This window comes from Notolabrus celidotus, chromosome 6, assembly GCF_009762535.1.
Source record: "Notolabrus celidotus isolate fNotCel1 chromosome 6, fNotCel1.pri, whole genome shotgun sequence".
Taxonomy (NCBI): domain Eukaryota; kingdom Metazoa; phylum Chordata; class Actinopteri; order Labriformes; family Labridae; genus Notolabrus; species Notolabrus celidotus.
This window is the reverse complement of record NC_048277.1, coordinates 22987328-23005981: the sequence shown is the minus strand read 5'-3', so window position 1 is coordinate 23005981 and position 18654 is coordinate 22987328. Positions and strand designations below refer to the sequence as shown.

At 40.7% G+C, this 18654-nt stretch overlaps 1 protein-coding gene across 1 annotated transcript in view; it reads left to right on the top strand.

Moving 5' to 3' along the window:
* The first annotated feature begins 934 nt into the window (after nucleotides 1-934).
* Nucleotides 935-18654, top strand: part of dennd4a (DENN/MADD domain containing 4A) — a 28176-nt gene continuing 10456 nt past the window's right edge. The window contains exons 1-18 of the mRNA XM_034686697.1: nucleotides 935-1150; nucleotides 6608-6939; nucleotides 7143-7389; nucleotides 7489-7558; nucleotides 7725-7894; nucleotides 8680-8918; nucleotides 9010-9076; nucleotides 9225-9283; nucleotides 9396-9540; nucleotides 11123-11298; nucleotides 11632-11732; nucleotides 13336-13554; nucleotides 13973-14118; nucleotides 16146-16279; nucleotides 16554-16686; nucleotides 17090-17296; nucleotides 17399-17527; nucleotides 17640-17781. Coding sequence (XP_034542588.1) covers nucleotides 6632-6939; nucleotides 7143-7389; nucleotides 7489-7558; nucleotides 7725-7894; nucleotides 8680-8918; nucleotides 9010-9076; nucleotides 9225-9283; nucleotides 9396-9540; nucleotides 11123-11298; nucleotides 11632-11732; nucleotides 13336-13554; nucleotides 13973-14118; nucleotides 16146-16279; nucleotides 16554-16686; nucleotides 17090-17296; nucleotides 17399-17527; nucleotides 17640-17781 — 2692 coding nt within the window. The 5' untranslated portion in view covers nucleotides 935-1150; nucleotides 6608-6631. The remainder of the gene's footprint in view (nucleotides 1151-6607; nucleotides 6940-7142; nucleotides 7390-7488; nucleotides 7559-7724; nucleotides 7895-8679; nucleotides 8919-9009; nucleotides 9077-9224; nucleotides 9284-9395; nucleotides 9541-11122; nucleotides 11299-11631; nucleotides 11733-13335; nucleotides 13555-13972; nucleotides 14119-16145; nucleotides 16280-16553; nucleotides 16687-17089; nucleotides 17297-17398; nucleotides 17528-17639; nucleotides 17782-18654) is intronic.

Sequence of the window (18654 nt, the reverse complement as noted above, 5' to 3'; positions counted from 1 at the left end):
CTTAATACATAGGCTACACTGTTGCTTTGTTGAAAGTGTCTGCACTGTCAAAATTATTGTGTTACATAATGACTGAATAAATTCTGCTACTATTATATCATGTATTTTGAAATTGTATCCCCCCCCTGCTAAATATCAGTGTTATTACCATTTTAATAATGTTCTTTTAGAGGTCATTTTTATTTTAAAACAAAGGAAACCTGTAAAACATAAAGCTGGATGTCAGTTGTCTTTAAAGCTCCTGTGAGGAACTTTCTGTTTGTGTTGACTTGGGCGCCCCCCTGTGGACTAAGTGATCTAACTTATTTTGTCCTGTACATGTGTAAATTATGTTATCTCCTCCCGCTTTCAACTAACAGTCAACTATTTCACTCATTAAGAATATTTACTGCAGAAAAAGGGTTTTTCTTTGATGCACTCTCATCTGACACCTACCCCCTCACAGCGATTTCAGGCTTAAAAATAACAAAAGAGAAATGATCAATTCCTTTTCTAACAATCTTGTTTGCTTTTCTAGGTCCCAAAAGCCATCACTGTTAATTTCAGTCCATTTCATGACCACTTAAAAACTCCTCAGAGTAGCTTTAAGTGTATATGTGATGTGATTGTTGGAGTTGGTTACAATACAAGGGGCACAAGTCTGTTTAAGGCCGGCCCTGGATACATGGTACAAAATATATAGGCCTATATGCCAGTAGTACCACATCTATGACCTCTACACATGATGGATTAGAAAAAACGTCAACAACAACAACAACTACAGTAAAAAAATAAAATTAACAGTTTGCCATGCTGAAGCCCTCATAGTCCTATATTGCGTGCGTTCCCTTGCAGGTGTGTGGTTTGATGTTTGAACACATTTCTTTCCTCACACCTTCAGACGTGTTCTGTCTCCAGCAGAGTCATCAGTGACGTCAGTGAGGTTTGTAATCAGTCACGTGATCAGCGCAGGTCTGGATAAAGCGCTGCTCAGGACTACACGGTCTATTCGGATTCATCTAAGGGCGCTGTGAAATATTATTCCTGGAGACAATTTAAGACAGAATTAAAAAAAGATCACACCGAGGAATAACATCTATCGTCAACAGAGAGAAGCTTCCCTGTCGAATTAGACCCTTTAATCGACAGCACCTTTGAATCGTGTTGATATGTGAGTAGATGCTTCTTTTATTGAGAATAATAACACGCGACGCTCACACGCCCAGACTATAAATAACGTGTTTATTGTATTATTTCATATATTTCAGGAGTGAGATCATTTCTTTTGTGATGATGTCTGCAAGCGATACAAACAATCATATGAATTCCTGCATTCATTTAGATTGTTGATCAGGATCATTAAACGAGAGGGTAAATAGAGTAGCAATAATTTCGTCGTGTGCATGTCAAAAATAATATATTGCTTCATTGTGACCATCTGCTGTGTTGAATTTATTTTCAGCGCGCCCATTGGCTACAATGAAGTCATATGGATGCGTATTTCATTGCCTCCCGTGTAGATGCTCTATAAGATGGCTCCTTGTGATGTGGACATGAGAAACCCCCTCTGTAGTATTGTGCTGGCTGTGGTCAGTTGTGTTTTATATGGGGTAGTTGCCTTCTTTGTGGGAATCCAGATGCACAAAATGCATTATTGCAGGTTTATCAATCAGGATTCGTTCATTTTCTTTTTGCATTGAGTGATTTTTTTCTAATGTTCTGCTGTATCTATGGAGCTGGGCGTGTGTGGTTTCCCCATCAAACAGGAGGGGTACCCCCTGTCAAACTTAAGGAATGCAAATGGCTGATTGGGGGGAGTGAGGGTTTTGTCCGTGTTTAAGAGGGAACAGATGCTGAGTGAAATGTTGTGGTGGTTCCCTCCCCAGATCAGCCTGCCTCCCCTCCTCCCTACCCCCATGTTGTTACACAGTCCTTTAATCTCTGCACAGCCTCACTGACTGTCCAGCAGGGCTTGCCTCTGTCTCGTGGTCATTCAGTTCAGCAACACTGTAGTTAAATGGCACAATACAAAACACAGTGTAAGGAGGGAGTTATAGTAACATGTTTAATCATGAACATCCTGTATGGATAGGGTTGCAATTGCTGGGGGAAAATGTAGAAAACAAAATGTTCCCTGTATGTTGTATGAAAAGACAAATGGGCTAATTAAATACTGTTGGAAATTAGGAAAGATCCTCATTTCACTTTGAATTCAGTCTCATTCTAGACAGCAGATTGAGATATTGTCTTCAGCTCGGCCTTGAACAAGATACACATTTTAAATGTTGTATTATTGTCTCTTGGGAGATTCATCTTTATTAAAAAAACTGTTTTTAAGAATAATAATAATAATTTTATTTGTAGAGCCCTTTTCAAAAACCAGGTTACAAAGTGCTTTACATGGGCAGCAAAATAAAAGAGGCAGATCTTAAAAAGACACAATTCAATATAAAGAAATAAAACATATTTTAAAAGACATAAAATTCCCCTAAAATAACTCTAAAGGAATACAATTATTTAAAATATATTTCTTAAGACAGTTAAAATAAAATAAAGTCAAATAAAATTCAGATAAAATCAGGTAAGGCCCTTCGATAAAAGTATATTTTAAGAAAGGATTTAAAGGAGCTCACTGACTCAGCAGACCTGATCTCCTCGGGCAGATGGTTCCAGAGTGTTGGACCCCTCACTGCGAACGCCCTGTCACCTTTTGTTTTCATTTCAGTATTTGGAATGCACAGTAAACCTCTGCCGGAGGATCTCAATGTACGCGTCGGCTCATAGGGGTATTAAAAGGTCTGCCTTATAGCTCCGAGTAAGACCATGTAGAGCTTTAAAACTAATCAGTAATATCTTAAAATCAATTCTAAAACATACAGGGAGCCAGTGAAAGGAAGCTAAAACCGCAGAGATGTGATCGAATGTTTTGGTTCTGGTTAAAACCCTGCTAGCTGAGTTCTGTACATTTAGGAGACGACCAAGAGATTTGTTGTGCAGGCAGCTTAAAAGACTGTTACAATAGTCCAGGCGTGAGGAGATAAAAGCATGTAAAATGTAAAAAGAAGACAAATGCCATTACATTTAAAGAAGTTACATTTGAGCTAAGACTTCAAAGTTTCCCTACTTCTAAGCTGCCAAGTTAAACTGTAAGAGAGACAGTTTCACAGTCAATCATCAAGAGTTTCACTTTGAATCAGCGGTGCATGTGAAAGAGACGTGATGAATGATATGACACTCGTCTTGAGCAAATACAGGAGTGTGATGTGTAATCTTTCAAGGAAAAAATAATCAAAGTTTGTGACTTTGTGTACGTGTCATCAAAATGTTGGGAACACTGTGGTACAAGTGGTTACTAAACAATCTTTTAAAGCTTACAGTTGGAGGTGACTCAAATACAATAGTGGTTTCAGGGGGTTAAAAAGGGGAAGTTGCCTTGTTTGCTGGTAAGAGGAGGATATCCGTCATGTCCTTATTTGTGCTGCTTTTATGAAGAAAACTGTGGTGAATGAGGAGATTGCAGTTTCTGGGGAGGCCGTGAGTCACTCACTTCCAGTCTTGAGCTGACACAAGATTGACTGCAATAAGTGAGCGAGACAGAAGACTGTAGAAAATCATGTAGAGAATCAAAAAAATCAAGTCTGTTGGAATCTATTTATAGATTTTCTGCCTCTACAGCAGGTCTCAGAGGATTAGAGTAAATAAGTTGTCAGGAGTAAACAAAAAAACAACACATTTTTTTGTTTATTTCTGCATGTCAATATGCTGAGAAGGCTAAAACATGCACATGTGATATTAAGGAAACATCTGTTAATGATTAAAACATTTCATCCTCAGGCTTTTGTACAGAACACATCTTTACTAATGAGTCAATTAGTGGACCTGTACGAAACCAGAGCAGTGTTCTCAGCTCCTTTTAGGTTCAGAGAGAGAAATAATCAGACCTCACTTCTGCGCTCAGTTTTAATGTTGTTGCCATGGCGAAGGATTAGATTTAATTTTAGTCTTCTATTTCCTGTTGAGGGGGAGGAATAGATGCAGTGGATGTAATGGTGGTTGGAACTGGAGATTATTTTTATATTTAATCCTGAACTTTATTTGATGACACATCTGCCATGCCATCAGATGTACAGAGCAGTATTCAGGCAATGCATACTGTGAGCACGTATGAAAGAGGAGGTGAGCAGAAGCATGTTGAATGTTTTTGGTTGATCGTTAGATACAGAAACACAACTGTTTTCAGACATGATCACAGTGTTTAGAAAAGAGAGCAACCTCTCTACCTAACTATCTGTATAGATAAACCACATCCCCTCAATATTATACTTGAGATGAGACTAGTCAAGCCAAAACCTGAAATATGCATCAATCATGACGTCAGTGTAACACCTTCAATAAGTCAGTATGAGTCATTATATTGTCTTTTAGAAAACGACTCTTACCTCATACCTCTCTTTGGATCAAAGTAAAAACAAAAGCAACAAAAAAGCAACAGAAGCAAAGCGCTGTTATTAAAAGGGACACTGCTATGGAACATATTTTGCCATTTTATAAAATCACAGCATTGAAGAAGATCAAAAGAGGCAGAAATGTTTTCGCTGGCATGCTGAGTCACTGGGTAAACCCACAAGGCTCCAACACTGCAGAGCATGAATAAATGGCATCAAAACAGCTATCAGCTAATCAGGGAACATTGGGTATAAACACTCATCAACACCCACAGGCTACCACACTGCAAGTCAACCAGCAACCTAGTGATGAGTCACCATTTTAAGAGACCACCTCACTAATATGAAGAGCCAGCAGTATTATGAAACAGGAGATTTATTTGATTGAGTTGGATTGTTTTGGAGAGCTACGTAGGTGAAGGTGTCTCTGATGGGCTAGCTACAAATAGCCACATTATCTCTTAGTATGAGCATGCAAGAGCAGTTCGTTTTGCATGTTTTCATGTTAGCAGTCACTTGCATGTTTTAAGCCTAGGTTTTGCAAAATTCCAGACATTTTTAAAGTTGGAAACTTTTCATGGGAATAAATGGGAATTTATGGGAATAAACCAGGAATTTACTAAATTGAAGGTTGGCTCTTAATAGGGAACTTAAATATATTTGGGGAAAATATATTTCAGCATAATCCTGACTAAAACAACCAGATTTCATGCAAGTACAGTTGAATATCTATGCTATTCCTCAATCACATGCACATAGCACACTGCTTACTGCAGGGCTAATGAGACCACGCCCCCTACATGCACTGTGCATTCCTCCATCACATGCACAGATGATTTCTAGTATCCTGCAGAGGCTGGGCTTGAGAAGCTTGAGGGAAGATGCTTTTTTATTTGCATGTTGAATGGGACTTTTTTGGGATTGCATTTTTGTTAATTTTTGAATGGGTTTGGGTGGGGGGATGAGTAATATTTAACTCAACATTCATGTTTTTGTTCTTCAATGAAATAATTGATTGTTCAATAAAATATTTAAAACTTGATAAAGTTCTACTTACAAATAAATCTGTTTTAATTGTATTATTTTGGATGGATGTCTGCTTATAACAAAATAAATATTTATGCTTGGATATGATACCTTTCCATTAAATTCCCAATTAATTCCCATAAACTCCAATTTGGAATATTTCCAAAATTCCACAGCTTAACTATCCATGGAAATTTACCGGAAACTTTCCAGATATCTACCGGAAATTTTCCACCCCTTTGCAACCCTAATCAAGCCTGTTAGCAGTGCTTAGCTTTCTGTCCAATTATTCAACCACATGAGAAAAAAGCAGCATCCAAAAGCTCTCCAAAGTCATAAGTGAGATACAGTCACAGCATTTTGGAGCCACATTCCTAGCATCGACACATCCAGCATGGACGAGTGGGATTACTTCATGCTAACTCCTTCACATCCCAGTAGAGGAAATAATAGGCTGCTGTTTATCAGTTAGCCTGTGAGTGTGGAGGGACTGCAGAGAGAGATAAAACAGGCTCTTCAGCTGAAGCACAATAAGCTGGCCCTGTGCTGAGAGGGCTGCCAGGGCTCCATGCTTTGTGATAAAGCTGTAACAAGCACAGGCGCTCCCTCTATTCTTTTCATTTCCCTGACATTGTTGAGCGCAGAATATACGGTGTCTGAATATTTCCACACTAAAAGCTCAGAGAAAGCTTTTTGCTGCACTGTGATGCACGCTCTCTGCATTTCCCAAATGCACAGAAATAGTTCTGGTACTTTTCCCTACTCCAAGTTTTTTTTTCCTTTTTTTTTTTCTACAAAGGCATGTGTTTTATTTTACATAATCGGTCATGGCATATAGCAAGGTCAGTGGTCCCAAACCCTCCCATGTTTCATGGTGAAATATGGTGTTTCTGCAGACAGGAATGCATGGTAAACGCTTCCAGATGCTCTCATTACATTTTGTTATTTCTTCGTATAGCATGCATTTGTATTGTACATGCTGCATACTTCTACTCCCATGTTAAATGCAACAATTACTGTGAATTCCAAGAAAGATTTTGAGGGTGATATGATTCATGCAAGACAAGTCTATTCAGCCAGTTTGTTTTCTGAATCCAGCAATTTGTTTAAAACGCACAATAAGAGCCCTCCTCCCCTCTCCTCTTCTCTTCTTTCAGCCTTTCGTGTGGGAATGGGAAAAGATGGAGGATAAAGGGCCTCGTGTAGCCGACTACTTTGTGGTTGCTGGCCTCACAGACTCGCCCAAGCCTTTGGAGGAAGAGCTTCACTTCGACGATGCTGGTCCCAAGTCCGTGAAATCCAATGCCCCCATCACTGATGTAGCTGTGGTGATCAGCTCCCTTGGTGAGGAGGTACCTCCCGGTTATACCTGTGTGGAAAGCACTCCCTCAGGCCTTTCTGCAGAGCTCAATGGAGCCAGCCTCAGGGGCCCGCAAATCTTCTTGTGCTTCAAGCGAGGCAGAGATAAGCCTCCTCTGACAGATCTTGGGTAAGCAGTAATCCTCAGTCACTGACCCTTTACTCAACCAGCAACACTAATCACTCCTCTGCCATGGGTCGCAATAATCTGCTCTTAAACACATCCTCTAGTATGACATCCTTCATTTAATCCAATCCTTTCAATAATATTGAAGACTATCATGTTTGAAAATAATCACTTAATAAGTCACTCTTACCTGTTTTGTGTTTTAGGATTCTATATGAGTGGAAAGAGAAGCTGAAATCTGGATGTCACATCGTCCAGACCACGCCCTCAGGTCGCCCTGCCAACATCAGCGGCTCGTCATCCCAACGCATCTACATCACGTACCGCCGTGCTCCCAAGAGCCAGCCCCATACTTCACTAGCTGTTACTGATGTCTGCATCATCATCCCAGGCAAGGGGGAGACTCCCCCCCACACCTTCTGCAAGGTGGACAAGAACCTCAACAGCAGCATGGTGGGACAGAGCTCTGAGCACACATCTGTATCTGTAGAATCTGCACCTTTCATACAGGCTGGGATTGATCTGTGGTCTTTGTCTCCTCTTTTGTTCCAGTGGGGATCCTCTGTTTACCTTTGTTATAAGAAGTCTCTGGCTAAAGCAAACACAATCTCATACAAAGCAGGTGAGGACTTATGAAGAGGCATTTGGAGCCAAAACTTCCTTCAAACAGGCAGAAACCTTGAGAAGAACCAGACTTATTGGTGTATTTCTGCCAAATGAACATGTAATGAAGTCATGACATCTGTTCTTGATTATGATTGACTTTGGTTTGTTTGCTGTTTGTCTAGGTCTGCTGTGTAGGTACCCTGAAGAAGACTATGAGTCTTTCCCGCTGCCAGAGTCAGTACCTATGTTCTGCCTGCCCATGGGGGCTACGATCGAGTGCTGGCCAGCACACACCAAACATTCTCTGCCTGTGTTTTCCACATTTGTACTGACAGGGGCCTCTGCAGAAAAGGTAAAACCCCAAGCTATCTTTTTGTGTAGAAACCTTCAAACATGCATAGTGATTTTCCGGGAAACATTGCGGCTAATAGGGCCCAATATGTTTCTCTTAAATTGTCATTAATGAAGCAGATGGCAGAGTTTTCATCAGTTTTCTGCCCTTAACCAATAATAAAAAAAACATGACTTCATTCTTAGCTTTCCGCTGTCCTCATCACCCCTCTGCCTTCTCTTCTTATGAGCATCCCTTATGGATTAGTTTGTTGATGAAGTGCAGTTGTATTTTTAAGAATACCAGACAATTCTAATCAACTTCTAAACTCTGACTGGAATCTAAAATAGTCTAAGGGCTGGGGCAGGAATACCAAATGGCTGATGGTCTTTGAAAGCAATGCAGCATAAAAGATTTTTTTTGCAGCTCATCTTTTGAATAATGGATAGCTCATGCAGCACTCAGGCTTGTTCATAAGTTTTAAATGCTCAATGCCTCAGTGCTTGCTCCTCCTCTGTAACCTCTTGTCTGCAGACCGGTCTCCTGGCATTTCATGCCTGGAATGCTTTGTTTATTTATTTGGAAGGAACTGCTTCAAAGGACTGAGAATGATGGAGCTTATTTGTTATGATGGATATTCTTGAGTGGAGCCGCCAGAGCATGTTACATGATTAGGCTCATTTAATCAAACTCTGACTTCTGTTATTTGTGTCTTTTTGAAGTTTGAATCACTTCAGAAAGTCCCCGTGTGCATATTTGTGCATGTATTAATCTTCTTCATGCTTAAAATGATCATTTTCTTGCAGGTGTATGGAGCAGCCATCCAGTTCTATGAGCCTTACTCAGAGGAGAACCTGTCTGAGCGTCAGCGCTCACAGCTCGGCCTGCCAAGTTCCAATCTGGGTTCTGATGGGACCAGAAGTGTTTACAACAACAAGAGCATCTGTCTTCTCTCCCACTGGCCCTTCTTTCAGTCCTTCAGGAGCTTTCTCACATTTCTCTACCGTTACTCCATCTCTGGACCACATGCCCTGCCTATTGAAAAGTAAGCAATGTTTTACAAACTCACTCTTTGCTAAAGACTGTCTTTCACTCGGATCCAGACATTCAATCAATGTTGTTTTTTTTAATCACAGGCACATCTCTCACTTCATGCAAACGGTGCCATTCCCCTCCATTCAGAGACCCCGCATCCTGGTGCAGGTGAGAATAGATGTGAAAATTGATGAGTGAAGTAATTTCTGTACCTTTTCTTTGGTTGGTTTGACATGAATGTCTTAATAATCATGAGCGTAATCCTTCACCTGCGGAAGCTCTTATACCTTATTGCTCTCCTGTGTGATTTCCACAGTTGTCTCCACATGATAGCCTGATACTGAGCCAACCTGTCTCCTCCCCACTGCCTCTAAGGTAGGAAAAACATCTGTACAAACATGACAGAGCAGAAAGACATCATGTATTTGCTTCTTACTTGATCAGGAATTGTTACATTTATTTGTATTTGTTTCTTTTTGTGCTGCAGCGGTGGAAGCCTGTCTACATTACTATTGAATTTAGGCCCAAAGAATGCAGCCACTTTGCTGGTGCTGGCTGTCACAGAGCACAAGATCCTGGTTCACTCGCTGCGTCCAGCTGTACTCACTAGTGTTACGGAGGCCCTTGTGTCTGTAAGTCCTTCATTCATTCACATATGTCATCTAAGTGACTCTGAAGAGGGTGGTCAGTACGTGATTGGATTGCTAATTGTGGTAGAAGTGAGAGGCACAGCTCAATTAATTACACTGACTTCACATAATACACTCTGGTGTAACTCAAGTATGCAACAGTTACCCATGAAGTTCTCTTCAAGAGAAGGAAATAAGAAAATGTACTGTCTAGCTATCTGAAGAATTAGCATATACCATACCTGAAGTGCATGTATCAACCTTAATGATGCATATACTCTCACTTTGGATTGGGAGCTTCAGTTTGTTTATAATGGTGTGCTGCTTTTCCAGGTTTAAAGTCTTAATTATGTCAAGTATCTAAGATAAGATAAGATAAGATATTACTTTATTGATCCCCCGGGGGGGAAATTTAGTTGTTACAGCAGCCCAGACATAAGCACAATCAAGAAGATGTTTCAATAAGTAAAATAAAATAAGTAAAAATAAAAATAGATAAATAAAGATAGAATACAATTTAGATATAAACAATGTTACAAATGGAATTTAGATTAAATAGCAGTAATTACAGGCAGTATTAAAATGTTTCAGTAGTGACAGGTTGACATGGTGTGATTATGGTTGGTACTGACAGATTAAGCAATAAATAAATAAATATGGGTATGTAATATGACCGTTAGTTGTAGTAAACAATAATAATGTAATATAACATAATATAATATGGCAAAGATAATTATATAATACAATGACAAAACAACAGCTTTTGTTAGCATTCAACAACTTCCTAGCTAACATTACAGTAATTAGAAAATACATATTGACCTAACATTACACTAACTAGGAGTTTACACCTTCTCTAATGTATTGTGCCGAACATAGTGGTAACTTTCAGCCACATCCAAGCAAGCTGAATGTTTGCTAGTTAGTGGCTAAATGCTAACTTTAGTTGTTGCCTGACTGTAGCTTACTGGTTTTCAAATGTGTTGTTTTAGCTTGAAATATAAACAGATTTCCCTCTTTTTTGTTAGATACCCCATATGTATATGTCTTAAGACCTGGAACATAGCATTTTTGACGTTTTAACATTTTAAGGTGCATTTCGACCAAGAGTTCAGGGGTCTTTTAGCCCCAGAACTACTTTCCCCAGAACTAAAAGGTTCCTGTGCCCCCATTGTTGTCTGCATTTCGACCGCAGGCTGAAGTCCTGGGTAGATTGTGCAAATCAGGCCAGTGACATATGGAGAAAAAAAAATTATATTAAATAACATTTTGAAATCTTAATAAAAAACTAAGCTAGTATGCATTCCCAGGAACTCCCTCTGTGTTTCAACAACTGTGTAAACTCCACAAACACCGTTACGTTCAACCGAAAGTCCCAGGACCTTTGAAAAGTACTACCCCCTGAATTAAATTTAGACCCTGGTTCCTCCAGTCAAAACACACCTAGTTCAGGTGTGAAGTCCCTAATTCCGGGGTAAAGTTCCTGCGGTTGAAAAATGCCTTTAGATCTCCACCCTCAGCAAGAGGAATGGTTGCTCTGTGTACGTGCTCAATTTCACTAATAAAAATGTCTCTTCTCTATCAGATGATCTTCCCTTTCCACTGGCCATGTCCCTACATCCCTCTGTGCCCGCTGGCGCTGGCTGATGTGCTCAGTGCACCGTGTCCTTTTATCGTGGGTGTTGACTCCAGATACTTTGACCTCTACGTGCCCCCAGCTGACATTAGCTGTGTGGATCTGGACACCAACACCATCTCCCAGTAAGTGACCTCTAACCGCAACCGCCCTGTGATAGATGGCCACCTTCAACTCTGAGACAGGCAGCCTAAAATCATCGCTACTCAGTTAAGGTTTTTATAGGCTCCCCCCAATGTTATCTGCATCTTATGTAATGATACGAGCTGGAATGTGAAATGTTCTTACAGCAAAAGCACATTTGGGGTACTGCTGGAGTCCCACATCCATTTAGAAGCTTTTTGTGGAGATTAAACTGTCAGTCCTTGTTTTTGCGAATCCATCTTCCTTCTTATATCACTTTGCAGTATTTCATGATTATCTTCCCATGTAACAAAAACCACATGGTGTACTTTCAGAAAAGACGACAAGAAGGCTTTAACATGGAAAATCTTGCCCAGGAGAGCCTGCAAACATCTTCTGAACGCCCTGAATAAGATTCACCAGCAGCTGACCGAAGGTGAGTCCAGTCCGATGCTGCATCGTCGTGGTTTCATGCATAATTTAGGTTCACTTCTTGAGTCTGTTGAGTCAGCCAGTACAGTCAATTTTACAGGAAAACTCAATAGATGCTAACATTGTACTATAAAACCAGTCTATGATGTTGAGAGCATCCTGAGAGATTTACTGGATGAGGAGTAAATTGGTCTTACCGGTATATCCACTTCTTCTCAATTTACATTATCTGCATCGACAAAAACTTGTCATTTACTCTGATTTCCTGAATTCAAGACTCTAATTTAATGTTTTCGGCTTTCGTAAATTATCTCCCCAAGCAAAGATGAACTCATCTGCCTCCTCTACCATAGATTCATTTCTCTGTGATGTTTAAATATTGATGCAAATGATTATCAGCCTGGAAAATAAGCTCTTTGATTGTGACTCATTCACGTTTGCCTCTGATGGTGTTTGCTATCTCACTCCATGTTGGTTGACCTGAAAAAATAATGATGTAATATCAGGTGGTCTATTTTAGGCTTGTGAGGGAACCTTTAATTCAAAAACTATATCAAGAAATGAAACACAGTCGTTGTTTTCATTAGTGTTAGACAGGTTTTATAGTCATGCTAGCTGTGCAGCTTTATGTTTTATGTAAAGACACTGGATTAAGATGTTGAACGTGATAGGCGCTTAACTCGCTAATCACCAGCGTGTTAGCATAATCCTTGTAGCATGCTAGCTTGGTGAGTTTAGCTCTTAGCTGTAGCTCTGAATAAGCTCTGATGTGGCTAAGCTCTATGCTAGCTGTCTTTTGTTTATACTCGTTACATGTGCATTAATGTCAGGGTATACAGGTGCTGTTTAAGTATTATGTAGCTGGAAGTATGTGCAGGCTGAAAAGCTTTCTTAGCACAATAAATACTTTATTTTCTGCTCTGCATGTCCTTCTCCAAATATTTTGTGATAAATGCACTTTTGTGGTTTTTCACAAGAATTCTTTCCAGACAAGTTCTGGTAACACTTTACAATAATGTCACAGTTTTCTTAGTGAAATAATGCTAAAGTGATATTGAAGTAATGCATGACTCATGATGAATTTCAGTATGAATTAATTATTAATTCCTCTTGTTCACCATGAACTAATGATCCTGTCACTATGACTTCATGTAATGACAACATGTTTAATACATCATTAGTTAAGGTATGGTAATTAACAGTTACTTCATACATCAGTTCATATATGACCAACTTTGCTGGACATAGCCTACAAATATTTTTTTTAGGATAATTGCATATGAACAGTCTCGCAAGCAGATTTTTTAAACATCATATTTCTGAGAACAAACTGAATGGTGTGTATATATCTACAGTATATAAACACACGCACACACACACACACACACACACACACACACACACACACACACACACACACACACACACACACACACACACACACACACACACTAACACACACACACACACACTAACACACACACACACTAACACACATACAACATGACTTAAGCATTATTTCGCTAAGAAAACTGTTCCATTATTGTAAAGTGTTACCCAAGTTCTTTAAGTGCCTTGTTGTGAATTTATCTTTCTTGTGCTCTTAGGTGGTCAGCTTAACCGTGAAGACCTGCAGATGGAGCACACAGTGACTGACAGCGAGCTGAACGGTGGGAAGAGCCTCCACACTCTGGAGCTGGAGATCCAGGAAGCCTTCCTGCGCTTCATGGCCGCCATCCTACGAGGCTACCGCTCCTACCTGCTGCCCATCACACAGGCCCCCTCTGAGAAGACTACCGATGCCAGCTCCCTCTTTGACAGTCAAGGTACACTCAAGCCTCAGTCTGAGATATTGTGCTGTATTAAATCACAAAAGCCAGCTGGCAAGCTTTTGTTGCAGCACCTCAATGTAAAACATTGCTGTAGTTGGTCAGGTGGTTTTAAGGTCAAAGTTTGGCCTAAATCTCTGCTAGTGATGGCTGGTGACTTAGCTTAAGCCTCAGTGGAAATTAGGCTTTGATGACAAGGCGGAGGAGTCACCGTGGTTAATAGCACTTTGTCCCTGCACATCTGTGTGCTCTTATGCAAGCAGGGCAGTGGAGAACAACTTGTTTTATATCACAGTAATCATTTCCTTAAAATCTGCCTTCTGAAACAGCTTGATGAGTGAATGCAGAGTTTTGTAATCTCATATTAATGTCCTCTTGTCATGTTCGTCATTACATAATGTGTTTTGCTTCACAGGCTTCCTAAAGAGCCGCGACCGTTCTAATCAGAGGTTTTACTCCCTCATGACCAAAACTCAGATGTTCAGCCGGTTCATCGAGGAGTGCTCCTTTGTCAGTGATAAAGACGCCAGCCTGGCTTTCTTCGACGAGTGTGTTGATAAGGTGAGGTTTGCAGCTAATCTCTATTATGGATTTTCTGTGTCACAGACAATTCATCAGAAGAAGTGCACTGCTCTGCTGTGTGGGAACAAATTCTAAAATTACATTATTTAGTCTGAACTCCAACCGCCTGCAGAAAACAAAGCTTGGGCTTTAGAAAGAAGATGAATCACACGCTGTCCTCTTAAGACAGATGTCTTATTTAGGACCTGGATTAATTTGCAAGAGCTAATAAGCAAATAACAAGAACTAATAGAAGTAAACAAGGTGTAATTAACACCCCAACATCTCCCTGAAGCCTCTTTTTAATAGCACTTAGCTGTTCTCATCTTTAATTTTCTTTTCCTTTCAGTCTTTTTAGAGTCTTTCTCTGTTGTTTGTTGGTCTTTCCACTTCTTCTTCTGTTTATCTGCCTTTTCCTCTCTTTTCTGCTGCTCTCTTTTCATCATGGCTTCTGTCTCGTAGCTATTCACCACTGGAGGCAAGGTAAGATCCCAAAGCTTGTGTTGTAATCTTCTATCCCCCCCCCCCCTCCTCCTTTTTTTTAGCAGTATTATCATCAGATATGATCAAAATCAGAGTATTTCCCATTGCTATCAGAGCATGACTCAGCTCAGAGTTCCTGTGTGTATGTGTGCAGAATATAGCCGGCTACTTTGAAGTGAAGCTTAAAGTGCAGGAAAGCAAAGGGCTGGAATGTGAGGATGTGCTGTTAGCTGTCAGTGTCAGCAATCTGCATTATTGAACCCGGTGCCATTAAAATTAACCACACAGAGATGTTATGCAGAACAGTAAGAGACTCTAAAGTGACTCTTAGACAGTCAGATCAATTTTTTAAGCTTGCCATTCTTTGACTATGCTCACTTTTCTAGCTCCAAAAGCTCGTCTGAAATGTAAAAGAATGTCGTAGAAAGACAGCAAGAGATGATAACACCTGTCTGTCATTGAAGTCTAATCAAAGTGGACCAGTCCTACTCATGTAGATTGAATCATTTGGGGATCTAGCAGCTTTCATTAACATAACCCGCCCACTCACATTTTGTAACACGAAAACATCCTTCTCCCCTCCAAAAAAAAACCCTTTGTGCTTGCAAACTTGTGAAATCAGGATGTCAGATTTGCAGAGCTCCTGTATGAGTGCTCATTGTGGTCATTATTATAAGGAAGTGGAAGCATGGATCCGTTGTGGTGCTGAGGTTGACAACAAGTGCGTGATTGAGAAAGGCCTCATGGGTGTAAGAGGAAGGGCAGCAAGCGGAGAAACCCGGAGCAGAATGGAAGCAGGGGCAAATAGGTCAGAGGGAGTCAGTTGACTTAATCATCCACTCGACTGAGTGGAACAAACCCTATAACACAGCAGCACTTGGGAGTTATTCAGACGCTGCTATGATATTAATGTTTTAGTGAAGCTCATGTCTGAGATAAGCTGGTAATCGATTTAGATAAGCTGAGTCACTGTACGTCAACACTTCAGACTCTTAATGATCACCCAGACAGCTATTCTGCAGTGATTTCTCCCAAAAAGAAACATGTTGGCTTTACTGTGCACCACAAAGGAGTGATACCTCTGCTGTTCTGCTAAAGGCAGAGGCGCTTTGTAGCCTTTTCTCCCTACATCAGATCAGTCAAGAGTTCTGAGCTGGAGTAAATGTGGCAGTTTAATATCAAGCATTTCTGCCAAAGTGGTGCAGTTTAATGGTTTCATGTCCCTGGGGCAACATGGCTTTCATTTTGTCCAGGTCACTGCAGCCTAGATTAATGTAGTCCTGGAGGATTCACAGGATCAAGCTTCTTCCTTGGCAGCACCCTTATGATAACTAGAGTGGGGGCACAGCCACATCTTTGATGTAAACTGACTCATTACTGGCATCTGTTTGTCCTCACTGACCCTCAAATCAGATCCGAGGGCTCGTACAGCATCAGAAAGCCTATGAGCCTTCAGGCAGCATTAGCGCCTATAGATATGTGTTCACAGTAAAGCTCAGAGGCAACATGAGGGATGATGACTGTGTGTTTGTCTTGCAAACCAGGTGGACAGTGAACGCCCAGAGGAAACCCGACTGATCGAACTGGATGAGTCACATCGCAGTGAGCACACAGTCTATGTCAACCCTCCAGAGCTGCCTCCACTTCCTGAGGGAGAGGAGCATCCTCTGTGCTATAGGTAACACACTATAGATCCGTCTCTTACATAGACAAACAGTTCAAGTGCACTTCAATGATTTAATGCCACTCCCAAAGGAGAGACGTATCACACATTTTGCAGAATTTGCCACAGCTAAGGCTTTTATTCATTCTGAACCACAACACATCACTTTTAGATTACTTCATGCTTCAAGGCTGACTATTGTGCTTTTCTTTTAGCTTAGCTGTGCTTATGCTGCATTGGTGTCTTTTATTCTACTTTACATATTGTAATGGGTATATTTTCTCTGCAGCTACTCTGGGTTCCCCGTGCTGAAAGTTGAGCTTCTGGAGCCACTTGAGGGACCAAATCCTTCATCGGGAGGCATGGCCTCACGCCACAGTAGCCCAGCCAGCCCCACGGCCATCTTTAGACGCTCTAAACAGGTCAGCTGCATGCTTTGAATATCTCGCAAATCACCCTTACTTTTTATACTTCTTGAACATCTTGAATTAATGTTTAACAAATAACATACTTGGAAAATCATGATTTTTCACTCATGAGAGATAAGACATGAGATAACTTCAATAGTCCCAAAGGAAGTCCTAGATTGAACTTATTGCACATAGTAATGACCATAAAACATTCCACAGTGATTTTTTTTTACCATTTTCCTTTTTAGAACCATTTCATATTAAAAATATTAAATGTACATTTGCAATGTTGGAATGTCAGGTCTTTTAACTTACTCACCTATTAGCCATAAAGATAAATAAAGGTATAGCTGTGAATATCTGGTTGCCAAAGGGTGTTCAATCATCTCTACGTGATCTTTTTTTTTTATCTTAGGAGATCAAGTCAGCTCAAAGGATGGCCAAAACCCATTCATCTATGCCTCAGATGTGGTCCAAGTGTCTGCTGCGCCACTGCTATGGCCTTTGGTTCATCTGCCTCCCAGGGTTCGTTGGGAGCAGCCACTCTAAGGTGCGAGCTCTGCGCACAGCATACGACGTGCTGAGGAAGATGCAGGACAAGAAGTTACAGGCTCCAGATGAGGTAAGACAAACACATAGGTTTCTACATATCTGAATTGTTTGCTTAAAATTTGTAAGAGTGCAAAGTCCTGATTCTAAAAATCTTCGTTGTTTTTCGTCCAAGGTGTGCTACCGTGTGTTGTTGCAGCTGTGTGGACAGTACAGCCAGCCAGTCCTGGCAGTCAGGGTGTTGTTTGAGATGAAGAAAGCTGGAGTTCAGCCCAATGCCATCACATATGGGTACTACAACAAGGTAGGTGTCATTTGTGTACACAGCACCTGGCTATTAGAACTCTAAATTTGAACAGTTACATTGCAATCCAACCATATGTGACTGCTTATACTGGATATGTTCATTGTTTCAGGCGGTGTTAGAGAGCACCTGGCCCTCCACCACCAGAGGAGGCTACTTTTTGTGGGGGAAGCTGAGGAATGTGGTGTTAGGTGTGCTTCAGTTCAAGCAAGCAGGAAGGAAACTGACTCCACTCAGAGATCCTCAGCTGTCAGGTAAGAAAACTGAAGTCCTGACTCCAAAGCCTTTAGTTCAATGAAAAACACTGCTATATAAGGGATCATGTGTCGTGAACAAGTGGTAACCTCCGGTCTAAAAATATGAGTCCAATGCGAAAGTGCTAAAAACTGCAGTTCATCAAGGATCCGCTTGAGGCTGGCTCCGAAAGTACCGGAAACCACATACACACCAATTCAAAAAAGCCGATCTTTACAGCAGAAATAAACATGTTTACAGCCTGGTACAAAAGACGAGTGTAGTCTGGATAGCTCATTTCTCGATCGGCACACACTGTACAGGGGGGTGAATTTTTTTCTAACGCTGCAATTTCGAAGATACTGAGATTACGAGTCCTCCAATGAGAGGCACAGCTGACTTGAATGACAGGCATGGACCACTGTAGCTGTTGGCTAGGAAGTTCAAAGCCCGCCTCTTTACGTCACAATCACTCGACAGCAGCAATATGGCTCCAGACGCCGATTGGCCTCAAAACAGCACTTCAGAAACAGATGGGTGACGTCACGGATCCTACGTCCATATTTTAAACAGTCTATGGTTGTGAGCAGGTGGTTATGCAGATTGAAATTCAGACAGGGTGGGTAGGACCCTGATGCAAAGAGGATTGATTTGATATGACGTGGCTGATCAGGTTGTCCCTAGCATTATATTTACTTCAATTCTTATCAAACATTGTTGACTGTCATACTGTTGCCTTCAGTGAAAACAGCTTTTTATGAATATTAAAAAGAATCAAGATGTAAGGTTTTTAGATGTGCAAAACATTAGATATAAACCCAAACTTACACAACTGAAGTTTGCCAATCATACATCATCCAACGCAGTGGCGTAAAATTGTGTATGGACCATAG